General features: G+C 27.7%; 1 protein-coding gene and 1 non-coding gene across 4 annotated transcripts in view; one reads left to right on the forward strand and one right to left on the reverse strand.

Moving 5' to 3' along the window:
- LOC100211798 (patatin-like phospholipase domain-containing protein 7) overlaps positions 1-10,425 on the reverse strand; it is a 111,124-nt gene extending 100,699 nt beyond the window's left edge. For 2 of the 3 annotated variants that reach the window (XM_065790630.1, XM_065790629.1), the window contains exons 1-2: positions 10,343-10,425; positions 957-1,076 (exon numbers count right to left, since the gene is read on the reverse strand). In XM_065790630.1, coding sequence (XP_065646702.1) covers positions 957-1,076; positions 10,343-10,345 — 123 coding nt within the window. In that variant the 5' untranslated portion in view covers positions 10,346-10,425. Of the gene's footprint in view, positions 1-956; positions 1,077-9,521; positions 9,574-10,342 lie in introns of those variants that run through there. The other variant, XM_065790632.1, reaches the window with a different exon arrangement.
- Positions 10,426-24,864: 14,439 nt separating this feature from the next.
- Positions 24,865-24,936, forward strand: trnaq-uug (transfer RNA glutamine (anticodon UUG)). Its single transcript has one exon. It is a non-coding gene; the product is annotated as a tRNA-Gln (tRNA).
- The last annotated feature ends 872 nt before the right edge of the window (positions 24,937-25,808 follow it).

Below are 25,808 nucleotides of genomic sequence, written 5' to 3' on the forward strand. Positions count from 1 at the left end.
AACAACCCTTTCTTAAAAAGTAAACAAAAAACAATTATAAAATATTGACACATAATTTAATAAAATTATCCTTTGCGATTCAAATTGCGCATCAAAGTAGTTAGTAAAAAGTGCAATGACAGGCTAAAAATCGTACATCAAAGTAATCATTAAAAAGTGAAATGGCAGACTAAAAATTGCGCATCAAAACAGTTATTAAAAAGTGCAATGACAGAGTAAATTAGATGTAAAAGAACTAGAAAATAAAAGTTTTAGTGAGATCATATATTGGTCTGTACTATCTAAAGAAGAATGAGGAGAAACTAAACACAAGCTAAAGACAAGACAAATCTGAAAGTGATTCAGATTGTTAGAAGAACAACTTACATATTTGGATGAAAAGCCAAGAAAGACAAAAACTTTGATTTTTGTTGCCAGTATATTTAATGGCATGTTTTGAGAAAACTCATTCAGTATGTTGAACATAAAGTCATTAAAAACAACAATAAGATGCCAGTTGGATAAAGAAAAAGGACTCAATTTAATTAGAAACGGAAAAGAAGTCTTGGAAAGAAAAACATTAAAGAACAAAGAAAAAGACTGATTAATTGAAGTCTTGCTAAACAAAAGTATAAAAACTGTCAAATCATTTAAACTTTTTTTCACTTGATTTCACAACAAATAGATGAACTGATATGAATAATGTGTCCAGGCAAGCCATGTGACTATTAAAGTCTGCAAATTAGAGGAGAATAACTATCAACACTGAGATTTTAAGCTGTTAAAAAAACAAAACATTATATCTTAAATTTATTACTTTTTGTTCATAAATAGTTTTATTTTAAATGCTAGGAAGATTGGGCATTGTATAGAAAAGTGATTGTTGCTTTTTGATCAAAGTAGAAAGAAAAAATGTTAAAAAAAGGAAAAAAAAAAAAGCACTTATCATTTTTACATATTAATGTTAAATAACTTACATATATATCTGACTGAACAACCATTTTGATAGGATATAGTTTTTGAAATAAATCCTCAGCACCTTCTACAAAAATGCTCCAGTAAATTTTGAGAATCTTCAGAATTTCAAAAGGTTCCATCTAAATATTTAACAATTAATAAATTTATCTTAAATCTAAATTTGAAATTTATTTCAATAACAAAATACAAAGTAGAATAAGGCAGATTCAGACACTTTAACAATTAAAACTAATCAATAGATGAGGGGAAAAAAAGTGAAGTGATATTAGAAAACTTTAATGACAACAAATGCAATGGTGTGTTGGATTGCTTTGTTCTGTCTACTTGTCTGATATATGGGTATATTGGCAAAAGACGTTAAGACAAGTACTGACAGTTTTGACTTAATGATGCAGTATTGTAAAGTTTACAACGCTCTACAAATTGGCAAAACATACTAATATATAGTTGCATAAAACATCTTTTCTCTGGTTATAAAAATACATTTAACTTTAACTCGTAAAATGGGTATTTTATTCAGGCTGAGAGCTTTTAAATTAGAAAAAATAAAAGCTATAAATATTTTCATAAATAAACACTGAACATTATGGTTTATTTAAATGTCAACACCAAATGCAATTTGATAAGATTATAAAAGTTTCAAATTAGAAGAAAACCTAAATTATTGATTTCTCTAAACCAGGATTTTTGAGTTAAGGTTTTTTGCCAGTATACCCACAATACAGTCTTGTTATGTTTTATTTAATTTGATTTCAACAAAAACGTATAAGTAGCAGATTCATATATAAAAACTAAGAATGGAGCTGAAGTGAATATTTCCAGCTAATTAGTAAATTTTTTGTTCCTAAAACTACTAAACTGTATTATTGAAAAATATAATATATTGCCTATAGTATAACTTTATCGAAAATTAATTAAAAGAAAATTTTTGAACTAAACTTTTTGTAACAATTAATATTGGTTGAAGTTTGAATTAAAAACTTTGGCTTAAAGACCCCTCATGCTTAATATCACACACCCTATGCTAGTTATAGGGTGCTTAAGAAGAATCAATATTATTTCTTGGGATGTAAAGAAGAATCAATATCATTTCTTGGGGGTATGAGAAGATACCATTTCTTGGGGTGTATGAGAACACACAATTGACAAGTTGTAAGGATTAGATCATATAAAATTGTAGTTAATAGAGTGGTTGAGGATACATAAAAGACTAGTTAATAAGGGTGAATGAGATATTCCAAATTACTAATTAAAAAGAACTTATTTTCATTTTTTAGTTCTCCCCTTTTAATAACTCAATAACTTTAAAACACAAACCTTAGCAAGGTTATTTCACCAAAAAACAAAGTGAATGCTATACTACTAATGATATGAAGATGTCTGATATCAAAACCTCAACTTTGATTAATATACAATATACCAATTATTAAAGTTCAATTACACAATATATTAGTTAAAGAAATATTTAACAATATAATTTTTGAAACTCAATAAGTATTGTTTAGTTGAACTTAAATTTTGATTCATAAACTTTGAAATTCTTGTATCATTAAAGCACTAACTTGAAATATTTCCCACCAAAATTATTTCAAAAAAATCAAAAAATATGAAACAAAGTATTAGCTGCCAACAAAAACTACAACAGCTTGCTTAACAATTGTAGATAGTATCCTTATTTCAACTTGACCCAATAGTAAAGTAATTAAATATGGCTGGAAAGCTCAGATGATCAATATACTACTAAAGGCAACTGTTGTAAACTTAAAAGCTTCTTGAGAGCAAAAAAAACTAAATGTAGATTTTTGATTCTTGTTTGAGTAGACTTCAGCTAAAACTAGGAGGTACACATTTCTCATTCAACCCTTATAACTAGAAAAATTTTTTGAGGTCAACATCAGGTTGGAAAAAAAAGTTTGAAACAAAGGGGTTACCATAAAACATAAAAACAAGGTTGGCAATTTTTTGCCAACCTCAAGCACTTTTAAGTCGGCAGTTAAGTTGGCATTGCCGAATGTTGACCTTAACTCTGCGGACTGCATTGTTTAGACAAATGTCACTAACAACATGGAATATTAGGAATAAATTTTTAACCACTAAACATTGGTGAACCATATTGGAGTTAGACTTGTTGAGATAATGATCTTTTCACACACCCTATATTAATTTTCATTTTAAATTAAGTACAGTTGGTACATAAATAACTAACATATTTTAACAAACATAACAAACATAATTAACATTTTTTAACGTTTTAACATAACAAACATAATTAACATATTTTAGCTTTTTAATGTACAATATTATAATTTATTTAATGCAAATCCTTGATTCTTCTGGATTCAGGCAGACGTTAAAGCTTACATTCTTTCTTGTAAGTTTCAAGTCAAACTCCTTTATTTTTTTCTACTTATACAACTACTATTTCTAATTGCAATTATTTCTTTCATTAAAACAATTCTCCTGAAAACAAACATATTTTTATCATTGCAATAAATCAACGTAAAAAGGTATTGTCTTATGGTAAGGTCCATTATAAAAGTATTATAAAATTTTGTATTTTATATCAGAAGTTAGATTCTAGGGCTGATGCCAAGTTTGAAAAAAATAGCAGAAGCCAAGATTATGATCGGAGCTGCATAAACATGATACATCCTAAAAATGCATTATTTCTATTTGAAATTCATGTTACAATGTATAAATGTTTATATAAAAATCATCATGATCATCATTGTCATAATTCTTATCATCATCACTGCTTTAGTTTTTTTTTTGTTTTTTTTTGTTAATTCACCTCTTCAAGGCCAAGAAGGCCACTACAGATGAGAAGGCTACTTAATTGTGGTTATAACCCTCTCACAACTCTATAACTCCGAAACACGAACATTGTCGAACAAGGCCACTGCGTGGAGAAACAAGTTGAGCGCGGTACTACCAGGGACATGGTGGGGATCAAACTCGGAACCTCTCGCTTATAAAGCAAACGCTCTACCACGACACCACTACCCTTTCCCTAATTTATGCTGCTTCTCTAATATAAACTTGATATTCTTTCGAGGAGAGAATATGCTCAAGATTAATAATATTGAGCATCTTCTTTCCTCGAGTAAAATTTGTTAATACTGTAGTTACTTCTACCTCTACATTTTTTTCTCCTGAAGCTGCTACCTCTCTAGATACTGATACTTAATTCATCTGCATCTTCATTACTCAACATACTCAAACCACCTGAATCTTTTCTGACAAACCTTGATACTCACAATTCTTGACCTCTGTCTAAAATCATGGCTCCATATTTTATATTTAATCTTGAATAAAACCACACATTTTTTTAATCATCATCTCTCTCTGAAAAAAACTGTTTCATATAAAAGGAACAGTGTTTTAACTGGAACACTTGCATTTACTTTGAAATAAAATGTATAATGTGTTTTGAGTGATTTTGAAAGTTATCCCACAAAAAAAGCAATTTAAAGCTTTTTGGTGTCCTTTTGAGGTGACACAATTTTCACACTATACTGATTGCACTATGTAAACCATATTGCTGTTATATAATTTTTCCTGTTTAATATAATGGGATTTAAAAATACAAGTTATAAAATAAACTTAATTGCTGCAAGAATGATATTATAGTGGTATAACAAAACAGTCCAGAACTTTAATAAAGTTTTCATTTCTTAAAGTTTTTGTATAATTTATAATTTGTAGAACTTCATTGGACAATTTGAATTTCATTATAAGTTTTGAATAAATTGTTAAATTATTGCTGTAAAGATGAAAACAATTTTGATTGATTTTTGTTGATTTTACTAAGTATTTTTAAAAATAAAAAAAAATCCAAGTTGTTCTGATTAAGGAATTAAAGTATTCCAATTTAGGATACCAGTTGCCTTGATGGAAATAAAATAATGGTTTGACAAAACTCAATTTATTTTCAACAACAGTGCAATCTATTAAGTTAAACTATAATTAAAAGTATATTAAAGTTTTAGTAGGGTTAACCATCTTTAGTCAAAAAATATTTATTCCTTAGGTGTTTCAATTTTGGTTAACCTTCTAAGGTTATATAAATATGTAAGGATATTGTATGCCAGGATATAAATAAATAGCTAACGTATATGTTTATAACCATAATATATGCAGTATTTAATAAATAGTAAATACATGCATTAATTTATAATTTACAATGTATAACAATTTTTTTCCTAGCCCCAGCTACTAACCTGAATAATTTTATCATTTCTCCAGGGCCAGGGCTAGGTTTGTAAAAAATCCCATATTTAGCTAGGGTCCCACTCACTTGATAACTACCATGGTTACTGCTTAAATGAGCTTATATCACTGATTCTACCTACCAAAACACAATTTCATACAACTTGTTATTGAGCAAAGTTGCATCTTTTACTGTAAGTGTTTTTTCATGCCTAAAAAACTTTTCATAATTAGTTTTTTTCCTTGAATACGACTGGTTAAGAGTTCTTTTTTATCTTTATGTTTTTCCTGATTAAGCAACAAATAATTTAAAGATATTTTCTAACAAAACCACTCACTCATAAATTTGTAATCTCCTTAAACTGCTAAATAATTTTAACTAAATATAAAGTTCTCTATGTACCAGGGATGCAGAGTCCCAAAAGGACCCTGGTATTGAATTACAATTTTCTCTTGGTCTCTGGCGTCTAGGAGCTCTAAAAATGTTAAGTAACTTTTAACGACTTGTAATTAGAAAAAAATTAATAAAGTAAACATAAAGTTCCAATGACTTGGAACCTATTATTTTTGAGCCCAGAGTCACAGAGACCTTACCGTCGTTATACATGGGGATTCTGGTTTTAAAATTGTGTGTTCATCTAACCTAAAAATCTAAATTTTTTCCCAAAGATAGCTGGTTCATTCCATGTCAAATCAATCCACAAAAAAAAAACTTTTGCACTATGTCATTTCAGATTTTGATGATTTTTACAATACAAGCTCATATTAATGAAAGAAAATTTCACTCCAAATTTTTGTGTCTGAATCCTTACGGTTTCAGAGATATCGATACTCAGCCCCAATCTCTTTGTTGATTATATTTTTCAGTGCCATTTTCTTTTTAAGTTAACTACATAACAAAATTAGCTTTAACTTATGAAGTACTTGCTCAATAGTGTTAAAAATTTGTACCTAACTATTCTTTAGAGAGAAGATCTCAAAAATGATACCTAAAACACTAAAAAATTAAAGCTTCTTTATGAAAATTCAATTTCAAAATGGTGTAACACCTTTTATAAGTTTTTTGATGCCCCCTACAAAAAAAAGTATATCTTAAGATATGATTTTGAAATTTTTTCCTATGGTTCTATATATAACAAACTCCTTATAATAAAAAAGCTGCAGGGGTTTTCTTTTTTGAATCTCATTTATTTGCATTTAAAGTTTTATATTTCTAAACCCTAAAAATATTGAAATTCCAAAATAAACCATGGAAATAAATAAACTGTAATAAAAAAAATTTAAATAAGGCAATAAAAATTAACAATCTTTAACAGTTTCATAAAAAATTAGTTCTCTGGTATAAAGTTTACTCAACTTTCTTTAATGCTTTGATGATCAATTTCACTGATTTTGTATTGCCTTCCTGTGACAACTGTTGCATATTAATCATTTAGAATAAGTTTGACGATGGAACCTTGCACACATCATCTCTAGAAGGCTGGCAATATGACCTTAAAGGGTAAAATGAATGCATCAATCTAACTTGAAAGTCTTTAATTTCAAAATCAATATCCTCCACTATGATCAAAATCAATATCCTCCACTATCTATGGGTTGTTATTATAAATCAAACATGCAAACATTTCAATGCTTATATTAGGCAAGCAATCTTTAACAACTTCATCAGTTTGAAAAACTGATGAGATTATTAAAGTTTCAACGTTTTTATTGAAAACCATTGAAAAAAATTTCAATTTGAGTTATCATGTTTGACTCCTTTGATACGAATCAAAAACTAATTCCTATGATTTTATTTTGGTAAAAAAAAAAAACATTCCAGATGCTGTAAGTATGATTTGTTGTTGCTCAATGAAGGCTAGCAATTGAAGTTTGTCTTTTAACAGTCCCACCAAAACCATCATAGGGTGATTTACCATGACTTGTTGCAAAGAGAAACCATGAACATTTCATAGCAAAATCTTGCCCATGGTGGCATATATTCATGAAATGTTCGCAACTTTGTACTGGCCAGCACACCCATCTGAAAAGTAATGAACAGTCTCTATTTGATGAGAAATATTGCTTTTAATATGTTCCATTGATAACTTTATCGAATGATATACCATATCTACATCATGAAGTAAATCATCTGAGATAAAACATATTGAATCACATTTAAGGACATTATTTACTTTATAATAAACTACTGTAGGAGCAATGTTGCTTGAATTTTGTTTCAGTGAAAAATTTGTACTTCGTCTTGTACAACAAACTCATAATTTTCTGAAAAATCACAAAGGACAATGACCTCAGTACTACTTAACTCATTTTTTAATTTCTATAAAAAATCAGCAATGTATGAATGTTTTACAATGTAAGAATGAACAGTTTTTGTGACTTATTTATTAAAGTATTAAGCTACATGATTTCTGTTAGACTTACTAGCACAGATCGGTCTGTTGTCTTCCATTGTTTGTAACCTATACAATAACCATGATCTTCATCAATATCTTCTTGAGAGTAGAATTCATTTTCAAGATAATGTCTTAATATAGAATCTTCTGGACACAAAGGGCAACAATGTAACATGCAATTCTTGTTAGCCCTACTAGAAGTAAATCAATAAGTTCATGATAAACCTTGGATAATTCAACTTCACTAATCATTAACCAGATGCTCACACTGTAATTCACCATTTTGGATGATTTGAACAACAGTGAGAAAAATAAGTTTTTATATCAGGATAACTGATTTTAAACTTAGCATACAGTAAATGCACATAAATACAAATGAGATATTTCCTTTCATTTTATTATTCAGGGAAAGATAAAACACCATTTTTCAGCAGTAGTTTGCATGATATCTGCACCATATAATTAGTAACACTAAATTATTTTTCTATAAATTTGTTAGACCAAGGTATTCTAACCAGTAGTCATTAAATTTTCTGATTCCATTTGAAAGATTTTTTCTTTAATTTTTCCTAAAAGTATATCCATATCATTTGCTTTTCATTTAACTTCCTCATATAACTTATTGAAGGAATCTTTTGACTTAACTGATCAGGATCTTTATTTAAAGTCCTTGCAATACCTAACTTTATTGTTTTTTGAACATGTAACATTTCTTTTTACCGAGAGCAACTATTAAGTGACTATTCACAGCATGCGTTTTGAGAGAACTTATGTTCATAGCCATCAAAAAAGAATTGAGATTTAAGAAGTTCATTATCTTCATCTTCATAAATCTGGCTGCTAGTCCATCATACTTAAATGACATCAACTTAATTATACATTATGGACATATCTTTTCTTTATTATACAATTTTCTTTATTTATTAATCCAATTGAACATCTTTCTTTATGATTAATACTTTTATACTATTTTTTAGTTCTGTAAGAAATATTTTTAAAATAATTATTTGAAGATTCGTAAATAGAAAATCCTTCATTAAACATCAAGGTTGTGCAAAGTGAAGATCTTTAATGTAAAATGCAAACAAGTTTATATATTAGAACTGTACCTAAGATTCTAAAATCTTTTTAAAACAATGCAAAAATTAATGTATATAACTTTTTTTTTCATTATTAAATATCAATTTTTCTAACTTTTTTTATAAAACTTTCAATGCAAATAAACCAGATTCAAAAAAGAAAACCCCTGCAGTTTTTTTGTTATAAGGAGTTTGTTATATATAGAACCATAGGAAAAAATTTCAGAATCATTTCTTTTAGCCATCTGAAGATATACTTTTTTTGTACGGGGCATCAAAAAACTTATAAAAGGTGTTACACCATTTTGAAATAAAATTTTCATAAAAAAGCTTTAATTTTTTAGTGTTTTAGATATCATTTTTGAGTTCTTCTCTCTAAAAAATAGTTATGTACAAATTTTCAACACTATTGAGCAAGTATTTCATAAGTTAAAGTTAATTGTGTTATGTAATTAGCATAAAAAGTAAATGGTGCTGACAAAAAAAATCAAAGAGATTGGGACTGAGTATTGATATCTCTGAAACCGTAAGGATTCAGACACAAAAATTTGGAGTGAAGTTTTCTTTCATTAATATGAGCTTGTATTGCAAAAATCATCAAAATCTGATATGGCATGGTGCCGAGCATAAATTGAGCTGCAATGACCCAGCCTATAAGCTTTGTTACATTTTTGGAGTTATTGGATACTAAAAGCCAGGAAGAAATAATTATTTTGTGACTTTCAAATCCAGAGTCCTACTTGAGACTCCACATTCCTCTTGTGTATATCTAATAGATTTTTTGTATGCATCATTAACTTCTGAGAAGCAATTTAACGCTCACTTTTATTATCTAAATTAAACCTATTTGTGTCTTTTCGTGAAATCTGATTTAACATACCTGACTCTACTTTGCTTTATCCCAAAACATTTTCCATAACTTTCCATATTGTGAACTGACAAATAGAGTAATTAGTAAAATAAACAATTAACATATGTTCAATTGATAAAGATTACCCCATGTTTTGGATTTTGCTTATTTTTATGTCTTAAAGTTTATGAGAATCTTTGTGAGTCTTGAGATATTCAGGTTTCAATTTTCTTACTTATGCTGACTCTGCATTTTTTACAACATGCATTTTTGTCATTAAATAGCAAAATTTAATGAACATAATGAGGTATCAAACTTTAATTTACATAGACAATGCCTTAATGGTACATGGACAAATCAATCAAAACTAGTTTCAATTTTTTGTAAATTGAAATAATAAAAATAAAAATGATTATTATTAGGTATAAAATTTAGATAATTTGTGTAAATTTACATTATTAACTATAAAATTTATAGAAATTCTTTTACTATTCATCTTGGCGATAATTTTAAGCCTAAAAATTAATATAACTTTAGGCTGGTCTCAAATAATAGTTAATACAAAAAAGCAAAAAGTTTCTTATTTGCATAATTGAAACATTTAGTTAATAAGCATACAAAAAAAAAAGAAACTTGTAGCTGAAAAGTTAACAGAAATGTTTCCACTTACATTTAAATTAAATTTTGTAAATGAATTATAAACTAAACATTAAAAAAAAGTAAATTTAATGTTTGTATTACACTGAAATATACCGTTTAAAATTAAATATAATTATATTGATAAATATATAAAACACAGAAAATTAAAATATATGTTTTATATTCATATATTTAAAAAAAAAATTTGGTACCATTTTTGTTTACTTTTTTCTACCTCAACTTCATTTTTAATTAAAATAAATGCGCAAGTAATTCCGCATATATAACAAATAGATAAAATTTAAAAAAATAATGATTCGATTAAAAAAAAATTTTAAGTTACAAAGTTCTATTTATACTATATGCTTTTTTTATTATGTATAATCTTTTAATAATTTTTTAAATTAAATTTTTTGACATTTATTTAATGAATAAACCGTGAATAAAAAGATTTTCTTTTTTACTCAAAGTTTGATGAGCTCTGTAGAAAAATAGTCTAGTTCTAATGAGTTGTATATCTGCAAGAAAGTTGCTATAAGTTTAGCACAAAAAATATAAAAAATCTTTTTTTCAGAAATACTGACAGAATGAAAGGACCTTGCTTTTCAAATGACTTGCCATTTTTTCGCGATCGCATTTTTTTGAAACACGAAAAATCTTAAAAACCTTATTGGTAGTCTCTTAAGCCTCTTCGGAAAACATACCTAATGGAAAAGTAAAAAGTTCAATGACTTCATAGCCATGAACCAAAATCTTATAAAGTGTTTGAATCATAGGATACCATGAATACAGGTCTATATAGAACAAAGCAAATTTGCTTTAGAATGTTCTATGTTAAGATATTGACTCATAAATTATGAGTCCATTTCTTAACCATGTGACAGGCTAGAATAATATAAAAGCCTTTTCATAAGTTCTACATCCATATTTCAGGACCAACAACACGGGTTTTGAGGTGAAGGGCACAATCGTCAATTTCTAAAAAAAAGTCTTCGCCCCCCCCCCCCTTCCCTACACACATACAAAGATAGAGTGTTCATTTTGATCGGAGATGCGCTACATACTTAACATCTTTGGTAAGGATTGCTTGCTCTAGAACTAATGATTTTAATTTTTCCATCTATCAATAGATGGAAAAATTAAAATCATATGATGCACTTTAACTTTCTTTTTTGAACCGTCGCACAGTGAGTCAGAAAGGTGAAAAAACGGCAAAAATTATATAACTATCATATATAATTATGTGATACATCAATATTATCGTATTTTGAGTCAAAAAATTTAAATTTTCCATTAAAAATAATTTTTACGCGTACCTACGACGCGTGAGGCAGGCGCATACGCGTGTAACTGTCTTTTACTCGCGTAAAATATAACCTAAATAAAAAAATCGAATTTCTTGATCCAAAATACCATATAAAAGAATACCACATATTTTTTAATCTAAATATTTCTTGTGCCTAAGGCTCGTACTACTTACGCATATACGCGTTAGAGACTTTTACGCGCACAATGACTGACTTAATTTAAAAAAATTAAATTCCTCAAACCAAAACATTTATTAATTAAAAAGAAAAACTGGTTCGAAAAATATTTTAATATTATATAATATTAAAATATATTAAAAACAAAATAAATATTTATTTTATCTAATTTTTCTTTCAAGAAAACAAAAAAAAGAAAACCTAATACTAATAAAAAGGCTTTATTTCATTATACAGCATTAACAAAGATAAAAATTCAGGGGTAAGTGTTTTTCCATTTTCAACCTTGTATTTTTTAAAACAAGTGTTTGATATTACAGGATCACTTCTAATCAACAAGTATTGGTACTGGTTTTAAATAACATTCTTTCTAGATATCTTGGCTGTATGGTTTAATCTAGCTTTGCGAATTTCTTTATTTAGAGCCTCTTGTGACTCTTCAGAGAAGTAACCAATTGGCAGTTCTAATGCCTCAGATATCTCCACACCATGTTCCAAGAGTTTATGAACAGTTAGGGGAATCACATACCAGCAATAGTTTTTGAGTATAAGAGCTGTAGTTTCATAGCAATACTGGCCAAAACTTTCAGAGTTCAACTCATAACAGGAGCATACTGCTATTAGAATTGTCCTCAATCTAATAATTACATCTACTGCCACTCCCGTTATATCAGCGAAAGTTTCAGCATTTTCAAATGCTCTTCTGGTAGTGTTTCCATCGTTAGTGTTGCCAAAACTCTGTTTGGGCATATCAACTATAAGACTTAGCTCTTCTCTAAACCTCAGTTGAATGTTCGTTTTTTTACTTTTTACTAATGCTTTTTTAGCAGGGGATATGGCAAAGTATTTTTTAATGTCTAATTTATATCCTAAATGTAAAATATATTCAAAACATCTGAGCCAGCAATGTAGAGTAGAAAGACCCAAAGATAAAGCTTTTTCATTGATTGGTTTAGATCTGATCAATGCTGGGTTATTAAGTTCACTGGGCTTAGCTCCGCAAACATTACATGATTGCGAGGACAGAGTGTTAGTGAGGGCATTAACCACTTTACCATCAAACATGGTTAAATCTAGTTTGAACTTAAATGTGATAGTCGTATCCGGTTTGCCTTCCTCTACTTCTAACTTTACTTCAAACTTGACTAGTCTATTAATTTCTGCTTTTAAAAGTTCATATTCATTTCTTATCAATTCTTCCGTTTCTTTTTGATATTGGAAATGAAGGGGTCTACAATAATGTGTACTAGAGGGCTTTTTATTTAACCATACATTTTTGTTCATGATGGTTAATTTAAGTGGAACAACAGCTGTCTGGAAAAGACTTTGTTCATTAACTTGGGCTTCACCAATATTTGTATCAGTGTATTTTTGTTTATAGACACTTTGACTGGAGGCACCATCAAAACCACCTTTAAAATGAAGTAGACCTTTAAACCTCCCCCCAATTTCAGCAAACATTCTCATAGAGTCTTGGCATTCCGTAAAAGTTAATATTCTTGTCAGAGTATGATTAAACATACGTATGTTTAATCATAGAGATGATTAATAAAATAAAGTTAATATCCTTGTCAGAGTATGATTAAACATACGTATGTTTAATCAGAGTATGATTAAACATACGTATGTTTAATCATACTCTGACAAGGATATTAACTTTTACGGAATGCCAAGACTCTATAAGAATGTTTGCTGAAATTGGGGGGAGGTTTAAAGGTCTACTTCATTTTAAAGGTGGTTTTGATGGTGCCTCCAGTCTTTGAATTCAGCCCAGTCCAGTCCAGTTTTGATGGTGCCTCCAGTCAACTTCTCTACAGGGTACCCTGTAGAGAAGTTGAAGCAGATGTTTCTGTCACAATTAAACCCTCAGGGTAACATTTGTGTCTCTCATCCTTAATTTCATGAAGTGAAGGATAAATATCTGCATTATGTATTATCGATGAATTTCTAATAATTTGATACTGTTTATCAGAAAGGTCACACTGAATTTTTAAGCTCAAGGCATCTTCGGTTTTCATTTTTATCGGAAAATTTATCTTTTTGATTTTATCTTTTTCAGAGTTTATAGCACTTTTCACAAGATCAACGAAGTCTTTTTTGCTAGGATCTCTTGTGGCTTTTTTTATCGAAGCTAATGCCAATGCTTCAGCAGGATGTTCAGCCAATTTGGCAACCTTAAACAAGATAATATTTAATATTTAAGCTTGTAAACTATTTTTTTAACTGGGTTGAATTTAATTTATTTATTAATACCTTAGATCTTCTGTTTCTATCACCTAAATCTTCCCAGTTCTTGCACTTTCTACCTGAACCTGATGCAACATTTTTTTTGTTAACAGTAATATCTTTGTTCAACCAAGTTCGCTCGTGTTCTAAAAGTCTAGAGAAGGTTCTTGCATACTTCCGCAACTTTGATCGGAATTTACATTTAAATATTATTAGAGTTTTCTTTAGATTTATCATTTCAGGTTTTTCAATACTTTCATAGTATAGACCCTCCAGTCTACAAAACTCACGTAGAAGAGCCTCGAGTAAGATATCATGATTAATTCCTAACTCTTGAATTATAGGAACTAAATGTATTCTTTTCATGTTGAATTAAGCAATGAACTATTTTAAGTTATTTTATACACACGTTTTAATTTTAAAACGTGCACTTTGCCATCAAACGTTGCATATATTGGTTTTTGAGGTTTGATAATTAGCACCATCTGCATGAGCATGAGTTTTTTTACTAATAGGAACTAAATGTATAATTTGTGTAATGAATGAAAGCAATGAACTAATATTCGCTACTTTACACGGCAAGTTTTAATTAAAAACGAAAAAAAAAAAACACAAAAAAACCGAAGTATTTGAAAGGTCTTATTTTAATTGGGGCAAGTTTGGGCAAATGATTTTTATTTTTTCTGCTTTCATATATACCTATTAATGGGAAAATATTAAAACTACCATGGAATCTAGTGGAATTGTTTATTTTTTAAACTAAACTCATAATTAAACTAATTTAAAAAAATCAATTTATGACACATTTTTGAGATCTCAGTAATGAAAAACTAAAAACAAAATTTATTGTCAAAAATGTTGTTAGTAGTTGCCAAACATCTTAAACATATGACTTCAAATTAAATTTTGAACTGTTTTTACCCATGTCAATCTTAAAAGAGTGACACAAAAGCTAGATTTTTTTGAACGAGTTTTCCGATAAATAAAATAAAATAAATAAGTCTCGGAAAAAGGCGTATAAATTAGTGAAATATTGATAGTTGTTCACAAAAAAGTTAATTATTGACTTTTAGTGGTATTTAGTAACATTATAATTAAATTAATTAATTTCCAGCAATACTTTTTTTATGGGGGGTTTTTTGACGTTTTTTATGGATTTTGACTCACTCTGCGTCGCGCAGTGAATCGACTCATACAATCTAGCTGGATAAAAGTCAATTCAAGGAATCAATTAGTAGATATTCCCATGATAATACTGAATACTTCCTAGAGAAAAATTCAAAATATTAATTAGTGCACGCGTTTTTAACTGTTAAATCGTTAGCGCTCAAGTGTCACTTATAAGATAAAACTTATTTTTGTAAAAAAAATAGCTACAATTTTGCTTTGTAACAATAATGTATAACTAACTTATTGTGAATAATAATTAACTCTGCTGCGATGAATTTTACATTAGAGGGTATGTACTTTGTATTTTATCGAAAACTAATTTAAAGTAATTGGCATAAATAATATTCTGTAGATTTAAAAACACTATGTTAAAATTGCAATTTCTTTTTCGTTTTTTTATTTTTCAAAGCGTGTAACTAATTTTAATTAAATATATCGAGGCTGATTTTTTTACATATTATAACCACAACAATAAAGCGTCAAAATATAAAAATTTGGCTGCCCGCGTCTGCCCGTTTTATTTTTATTTAATTTTTTTCAGACCTAGTTTAATTGTATTACAAAATTGGAGTTATTTGAACAATGGCAAAAATATATTAAGGAAGAACAAAATTCTCCTTTGTGTGACTTCATTTTGAAAGACTATATATAGTACATAGACTACAGAAGATTTTACTACACCTTTTCAAGATGTAATGAGGAACCTGAAAGTTGTAATTAAGAAACATTAGATGTTATTTAGAAGATGAAAGTTGTAATTGAGAAACATAAGATTAAATTTAGAACATGAAAGTTGTAAATAAGAATTCGTATGATGTAATTGAGAAGATAAAAGTTGTAATTGAGAAAAGTATAAAGAACACAAAGTTCTTTGTATTTTGAATTTTGTAGTCCTAATATATTTTCCCTGTTTGGCGCGTCCTTGCGTTTTTCTACAAAAAAGATTAAAATTTGTTTCATCCAACCAAACTATCTGATGACCATTTGTGATGTGTTCGTTAATGTTCCTAACATATTCAGCTCGTTTTTGTTTGCTTTCATTACTATTCATTGTAGTAGGCTCCTTGTTGCATTTTTTTAAATGAAAATAGTTTGCCTTCGAGGTAATTGGCAATTGTGGTTCTGCTGACGCTAATGTTAAATTGTCTTAATATCCTTGTTTTAATGCCCACCAATGTCAACTGACAGCCATTTTCAATCCATGTTGTATTTCTTCGATTTGATCATCGGTTCATTTTTTTGGTTTAAAAGCCCTTCTTCCAATAAAATTTAAATTTCCGCTGCGGACCCAATTGTATGCTGTCTTATATTTGACACCTAAAGTTTGCGCCAGAGTTACCCAATTGTCATTTCGCTCAGCACATTCAATAACTCTTCTTCTATCATTCGATGAAGATAAAACATGTTTTCTTTCAACTTGTACAGTTGTATGTATTTTATGTCTACAAATTGGACAAGGTGGTTCTGGTTGTTATAGAAGTGGGTGTAAACAAACTTGGTGAAATAAATGCTTGCACAGATTCAATTTAATAACAGACTTTCTGTTTATAGTGTATTGACAAATAACACAGCGATCTTTCAATTCCATTACTGTATTACTGTATTGCTGGTGCATACAAAACTTGATATTATTAGCTTATTAAAATGCACGCACAAGAAGATTTTTTATAATGACCTTTAAGCCTACGTTGTGAATTCGCAATTACAAATAATGCATTCTCATTTACATATTACGATTTCTTAATTACAACTTTTGTTTTTCAAATTACATATTGCGATTTCTTATTTAAATGTTGGGTTTCTCAATTACATTTTAAAATTTCTTAATTACATGTTGCGTTTCTTAATTACATATTGCGACTTCTAAATTACATATTGCGACTTCTAAATTACATGTTGTATTTCTCAATTACATCATACATTTCTTTCACAACTTTCAAGTTCTCAATTAAATCTTGAAAAGGTGTAGTAATTTGAAAAAAAAGTACAGTTAAAGATGGCAAGCATATCCACTAAATTTGCGCAAAAGTGGAATGAAACCAATAGAAATGGATCATTTTTTAAATAAAAATAAAAGTTGGTTAGAGGGCAATAATTAAGAATTTAAAGTAAATTTTCATCGGTCCTATGCTTCCACAACTTCTAAAGGAAGTCGGCCTCAAGGTTAGCCAAAGAAAAACTTTGAAGACTCATCTTTAAAAACCAAAAAGACGTAGAGTTGCAATTAACAATAGCTGATGAAATAGCACATCGTTTGTCGGGTCAAAAAAACGTCCCAGTAAACATTGAACAGTTGGTAAGTAGTTGGCCCGATCCTGTTGGTACTGTATAAAATGTTGGTACCATTAACGGCCCGACAGTAATAAAACAGTTGGCTCACAGTTAAGTACCATTAATGGCCCAACTATATGATTTTTTCGCGATTTTTTAAATTCACTTTTGCACTTTAATTGAAACTGCAAATGTTATAAATGTTTGCATATGTGAAATCAAAATGACAAATGCTATACAATAAACAAATTGTTTGCTCGGCACCCAAAAAAAAAATTTTTTGTTGACCTGTGTAATAATACAGTAATAACCATTATAATAATAACAGTAGTAATAACAATAACAACTACACTTATAATAATAACAGTAGTAATTTACAACAGTAACAATAATAAAAAACTAGCAGTAAGCTACCCCTAATACGGGTTATGAGTAATTAAATCGTTAATAACAAAAACACATTATTAACTTGATATATTATCTAAAAATTAAATAAAAATTTATCTATAGATAATATTTTAACTTTGACTCTCTATCAGCAATGTTATTGCTTATGGTTAACGACATAAAGACTGCATCAACATCAGTTGAATTCTTTTTAAAATCTGTCACAACACAAGTACCAGAAAAAGAAAATCAGGTAAAGCCTGCATATACCAAAAAAAAAGAAATGAAAAAAAATTACAATTTTTAATTAAAAAATTATTATTTGCATTTTATTGTTAGTGGAATTAGGATAATAATATTACAGAAAATATTAAGAATAAAAAATAGCTAAAACAGGCTAGCCCAGCGGGCACGGGTATGTTCATTTTACATACATTGTACGTCCAGACGGAACGCACAATTTTAGATCAATTTTGGTTCAGATTGGAAATACTGAATGACGTCCAAATCTGAATGTACAATGTATATTCAAATTGGACGTTCATTTTCGGTCTAAATTGGACGTACATTTTAAGTACGATTTTGGTTCATATTGGAAATACTGACAGACGTCCAAATGATAACGTGCAATGAACTATCTTTTAGACTTATGTCCAATAAGATCGTTTATTGCACGTTTTCGTGTATACGAAGTAAAAACAGATTTTGAACCTATTTGGAACAAAAATACTAAAGTCAAATTTAATCATTCTTGTATTACATTTTGGGTGAAGAACCTTACTTGACTTTTTACTTTTCCTTTTTCTTGACTTATGTAAAATGACTGACACAAATAAAAATAAATAAAACAACTCATGTGGGATCATAAAGATTTATTATGAAAAAAATCTTCCTCTTCAACAGCTTTTCCACCACCACGACCACCACCATCTTTTCTGTCAGGAGCATGTTTCAGAATATTGCCAATAGAATGGTGCACTTTATGTATAGTATACTTCGTCATAGAATCTAAAATATAAAACTATTACATACTAACTGATCATAAACAAGTAAAATATTTTAAACAACATTTTACTTTTTTTCAAGATGAGAACAAATTAACTTGCCTAATAATTTAAGATATCAAATATATCCAAAGAAACGTGCATAACTTTTAAATATATTTAAACTTTATTAAATAGTTAATACTCTCTCAAAATTAAATAGACTCTTTTTATTAATAAAAACATTTTAAAATGTGAAAATAACATACCTGTAATTACTCTTATGTTTGTTTTCTTGAAAGTTTTCTTGTGTTTACCCTCCATGTTGTAACAAGCCATCAACTTGTTGGTCATAAGCCTATTATAAAAATTTTGTTTTAACATAAAGTTTCTTATTGCATTTGTATAATTTGTACTAAAACCTGTTTTTGTATTTTATTTATTAAAAAAATGATAAAATACTGCTATCAGTAAACTTTTCAAAGGCAAAAAAGTAATTTTACATAGCTAAAACTTTAAAGGTGTTAACAATTAAGGTTTTAAAGAACAGTATTTAACAAACTTACATTAATATGATAGCTTTGACATTTGCATGACATGAACTGCCACTAACCATTGTTAATTGTCTTAAATCAATATGATATATTATTATAATATATATTATATATTAGAACTTTTACTTAAATATATATATATATATATATATATATATATATATATATATATATATATATATATATATATATATATATATATATATACACACATATACATTCATACATACATTCATACATACATACATACATACATACATACATACATACATACATACATACATACATCCATACATACATACATACATTATCACTTACTAGAAGCTGATATTTTACTACATCAGAAAGTTCATCATCAAACTTTTCAAATTCTTTTAAATCGTCAAATTTTTTCACGATATGAAGAATGTTCCGGTTCATAGTGTGCCCCAATCTTACACTGCTATTCAAGAATTCGTGTGAGCAAATGAATTACTTTGCATTGGAACTCTAAAAATAAACATCAAATTTTCCTATAGATGTATATTATGTTAACACTAATCACATAAACATCATTTCTGACAAATATTATCAGATTGAATCTAGAAATACTAAGGAAATATTAAAATGTTTGGCTGTAATTGCATATCGGAAGAGTCTCTTGCCATTAAAAAAAATTATTATGGTATTTTAACTATTCACGAGTGCTTGTCATAACAATAAGTAATTTGTTTAAATATTTTATGTTCCTATCATTTTTATCTTTCCATATAAAATAGTAATTAACTAAGGTTGAATACAAACAATTTAACAATAAAACAACTAGCAACTTAATGGCTTATTTTTATATAATAATTTACAATAACTCTTTTGTTTATTAGATTTTTTTCAAAAATCCAATAAAATTAAAAAATTAAAAAATGAAAACTTACTAGCTTCAGGAAGAGGAAATCTAGACATGGAGATTTTTGGAGAGACTGTACACTTTGGTGGAGACAGGATTGGAATTTTAGATACAGTAGGTGATGTAAAGTTAGAACAAGAGCTTGAAGATGAAGGCATCAAAACTGCTTCTATGAATGTATTTGAAGCAAAAGATTTTATAGCTGGTTGAGTAGAACCTGAAGCAAGTTTTGAAATAGCAAGAGATTGTGAAGCTTCAGGGTTTTGTAAAGGAAATAATATTGGAGCTTTTTCGTTTTTACTAAATGCAGCTTCATGAGCTCTTTCAGTTCCAGAACTTGCACCTTTAAATGTAAAAATATAAATAGATATATTAAAAGGAGATCGTGGCGTAACTCTGTTTAGGGCATGTAGCTAAATAAAGAAAAATATATATAAATCTTAAATAATCTAAACAAATGTGAGTGCTTGTTATATATATAAACAAAGAAATTACAATTACGCATGGTATTTAATTTTGAAAATAAAAATAGTGCAAACTACATAAATCAATTAAACAATAGAGCATACATATTAAATTTTTCTTTGGGCATTAGCCATCTTCTGATTTTCAGCTTCTTTCTTATTTGAGGATGCTTCAGATTCATTACTTGTGAAATCAAAGCCTTCGCATACTGATCTGTCATCTAAATTTATCTAAAATATGCATTAAGAGGTATAGTATCAAAGAAGTTGTATGAACATTTTTTGGTCCTAAGTATTGCAATGACCATATTATAAGGAGATGATGACCATCTACGTGTTCCCTACTTAAAATGTACGTCCAATTTAGACCGAAAATGAACGCCCAATTTGAATATACATTGTACATTCAGATTTGGACGTCATTCAGTATTTCCAATCTGAACCAAAATTGATCTAAAATTGTGCGTTCCGTCTGGACGTACGATGTATGCAAAATGAACATACCCGTGCCCGCTGGGCAGCATTTCTTAATTAAGCTCCAGCTTCTTTCTAACTGTTGACTAATAATTAATAGAGTAAATTTTACATCATATTAAATTTACAAAATTAAAACCATGTTTCAACAGTAAGCAAACTAACCAAGCAATGCCATAGGCAACTAAAAAAAAAAGAAAAGAACATAATTATGTTTCAAATTATAAAAAAATTTAAAACTGTTATTAGTTGTTACTATAAATAGTAAAATTAATACTTTGCTTTGTTCTAATTTGTCTAAAGTAAAATCAAATTGAAAGTGCTTGACATAGACATTAACACTGCTTGACACTGAATTCTGGCAAGTAATTTTTCTGCTCGCTGAGCAGCATTTTTTAGATTTCAACAACGATTAATTTCATCTTGCTAAGATCTATCTTTTTCACTTGACAGCAACTATTTTCAAATTGCCTATTAGGATTTACATTAATAATTTCTTTGAGCCTAATATTATCCACTTCAATTTAACTAATATCATTAAACATATTACCAGTAATATTACTATTGTTACAACTGAATAATAAAAAAATGTAAAAGAATCTTACAAATTGTGATTTTTTCTAATCAAAGACTATATTTAAACTTAAGATTTATTGAAATCCATATCTTTTTATGTTAATATACATAAGTCGCTTATCAAAAATATTAAACAATATTTATTTACATCAATTATTTTTAATTTAACAAAGAACCTAGACTACAATGCACAAAATTATTATAAGTGAATGATCAACATATATATAAGTAAGTGTTATATCAATCATATCTCAACATATATATATATATATATATATATATATATATATATATATATATATATATATATATATATATATATATATATCAACATATATATATCAACATATATATATATATATATATATATATATCAACATATATATATCAACATATATATATATATATATATATATATATATATATATATATATATATATATATATATATATATATATATATATGTTGATATATATATATGTTGATATATATATATATATATATATATATATATATATATATATATATATATAAATATATATATATATATATATATATATATATATATATATATATATATATATATATATATATATATCAACATATATATCAACATATATATATCAACATATATATATCAACATATATATATCAACATATATATAAGTAAGTGATCAACAAATTTTTGACTGGAACCTGTTGATTACTTTAATGTCAACAAATTACAGTCAGTTTTCCATGTTAAATACATAAAATATATATCTAATATAAAATAAATCCAATATAAAATTAAAAAAAATAAAATTTTTTATTCAAATCAGTACCAATTACTGTGTGAAGTGACTAAAAAACACTTCTGTTCTTTCCAATGCACTAAAAAGTAGCTTTCAGCTCTTTCCAATTGCACTAAAAAATAAAACAAAACTTGCTTAGCTAAGTTGCCTAGCTCTTAAGAATCTGAAAACAAATAAGTAAAAAATCAAGAACAAACAAACATTTATTTATCAAAACTACTATATTTAAACAAATTAAATTAAACAAAGAACAACATCAATTCTCATTTAAGGCTAAGAAAAATTTTTCAGCTTTTTTCAAATTTTTCAGCAATTTGCTTGCAGACCTTGCTTGTAAACCATGAGAATAAGAAACACGTTTAGAAAAGCCTAGAAACTACTTAAAAATGACATATGCAACATTGAAGTTTAGACGTTAACTGAACTAATTATTAGTTAATGTTTTTTAAAAAACTCATACAAATTTACAATACTTTGTTCTTCTATATTGCATAAATCCATCATATAATAAATATGAAATGAAAAAATGTAACGAATAAGTAAATACAAAGAAAAACATCATATATGAATCGAAAATCAAAAATAAAATTCTTTCAAAAAATATATTTTTTGAAAGACTTTTAATAAATGAATTTTCTAAAATATAGTTAAAAAACAAAATGAATAAAATTCCAATAAACCTAACTATAAAACACGAAATTAAATGAATTAAATTCCCGTAAACATTTTAAAAAAAAGCTTTTAAAATTCGCATTAGAGAAGAAAAAAAATTACTTCGAAAGATTTTTTATGACAACAAATGCATTAGAGCTAACAATATTTCTTTAAAAGTTTTTGCTATTTATGCAGACAACACCAATACCAATATCGGAAGTTTAAAAAGAAACGGCAATAAAATTCACAAAAAGTTAATCGCTAAGCTAAACCGTGAAATCATTGGTATCGATTGCAATGCTTATATTTTATCAAAGGCAATAAACACTGCATCATCTATTGATGTGGAAATAATTATTCTTCAAATTTATTTATTTTCTTACCGTTTTACTGTTCGAGTTTCTAGTTTAGAAAATTTCTGCAATGAGGCCGGTGTGGAATATCAAAAATTGCTTGGATTCTCAAAAGTTCGTTGGTAGGCCTTACTTCCAGCTTATCGAAAGAGTACTTAAGTTATATCAGCCACTAAGATCATACTTTTTAAGCTTAGAAAATTGTCCGAAACTTTTATTTGACTTTTTCAATAACGAAATGGGTGAAATAGTATTGTATTTTGTTCGCTATTATATAATAATATTGTCGTATTTCTACAAATATGGATTTGCTGAATATGCTCTTAATAACATCTGACCTTGTTATCAATTCATTTAGAGAACTGCCTGCAAAAAGAAGTAAAAAATTGCTAGTAAAAGTTTTGAATGAGATTGTTCCGGTTCCAAGAATAGGAAATTATAACTTGTCCGATGAATGAAATGATGAGTCATCTGAAGATTCAAGTGATGAGTGTTTGGTGGATATAAGCGACTAGTTTTCTGATAGCTAAATATGAAATTTTTTATATAATAGTATGTATTCTTGTTTCATAAATATATTTTTTCTTTTTTACTTCATTTTTTTATTATAACAGTAGTTGTTGCAATGAGGAGGGGGGGGGGGGGAATGGTTGTTGTAGGCGAGGGGTTTTTCCCCTGTCCTCCGCAAAAAAACCTTTTAAGTTATTAAAATCAATGTAATTATTCAATAAAACAACAAAATATTATTTATTTCAACCTTTTATGACTAGAACGATTGAACTCGTGAACAAATAATTTTTGTCCGGCTAGATTGTATGAAACGATTTACTGTGCATCGTCCAATAAAACAGGATAATGTTATACTTTTTGGCTTTAATAAAGACAATTCAGCATCTAAGATTGGCACTAATGATTGTTAATGAGGTAAGAGATTTTGTCGACAACTTTTTTTTTTGCACTTTTGCTTTTTTAAATCTTTTATTACTTCTTAAACATATGCTCGCGGTATATAAAAGTTAGTTTGAACTGAACTTATCTAAGAGCTCGAAAACTATGCCATCTTTCTTTCGTTTGTACAGACGCATCACCAAACAAAAATGACGGGCGTCCACTTTGAATTTTAAAAATAATTTAACTTATTGTTCATAATAAGGACAACAATAATAACGGTAATAATTGAAAAATATAATGCATTTTAATGTAATGCACCTTTTTGTTATTTATGGCATTTTCAAAATTTAAAACTTGAGGAAGATAAAACCTCCCTTATGTTTTAAATTTTGAAAATGCCATAAATACGGAGCACTATGTGCGCTTAAAGTGTGAAAATATGGAATATAAAAATATCATATCCAAGTCACAATTAAAAAAAAAATTTAACATTTTTAAAGTTCAACGACAAAAAACGAATTTTTATGCTTATATTTATTTTAAATATATACAAACCACAATTATATGTATGGTTCTATGGTGTAATGGTTAGCACTCTGGACTTTGAATCCAGCGATCCGAGTTCAAATCTCGGTAGGACCTAATTTTTAATGCCGTTCAGTTGTTTGTATAATTGTGGGATTGATTTCAAAACTTGTATTAAAAAAAAAATTGTAATTAAACTCGTAAATTCAGTGGCGTTATTCGCAGCGACCGTTTGCATGTCTTTTTTTTAATTTTGAGAAGTGAAGTGAAATCGGAGGAGCAAAAGAAATATATATATATATTTATATTACGCATACTTGATAAATAATTAAATATTTAACAGAAAAGAGTTACTTTTCAATAAGAAACATTTTTAATTAGATTTCGAGGAAAATTTTCTTGAGTGGAATGCGAACTTAAAATTTTAAATCTTCCTTCAAATTTGAAATTTGATTAGAGCTCATGCTAATAGCGAACTTGAAAAAAAAACTCGAGCTATACTTGAAAACCGGCGGTTTTTAAATAAAACTTAAAAAGCCACTTGAGAAAGCGAAAATCATTCACGAATGTAATTTGCAAACTTATCAAACAAAAAATATCAAAATATCATTATACTTTAAATCTTTTGTCTGACTAAAGTGTTATTCAGGAAACAAACTTAGACTCAATTTGCACTTGAAAAACGAGTTTTAAAGTTGTTGTTTTAAGTTTAGTACAAACCAGATTAAATTTTTTATTATTATTATTATTTTTTTGTTCTTTTCTTAAATATTCAACAAATTTCTAGAATAAGATAGTTAAGATAAAAATCGTTATACAATAAAAAAATATAACAAAATATACAGTTATAAAAATAAGAACAAAAATAAGAACGCGGAGACTCGCACAAGACCTTCAGGTCTTATCATCGAGAACCGTTCGTGAATATTAAGTACATTAAATTGACATGAAATATAAAATTAAAAAAACAAAATGTCGTAGTAATAATT

The sequence above is a fragment of the Hydra vulgaris genome, chromosome 02 (genome assembly GCF_038396675.1).
Source record: "Hydra vulgaris chromosome 02, alternate assembly HydraT2T_AEP".
Taxonomy (NCBI): domain Eukaryota; kingdom Metazoa; phylum Cnidaria; class Hydrozoa; order Anthoathecata; family Hydridae; genus Hydra; species Hydra vulgaris.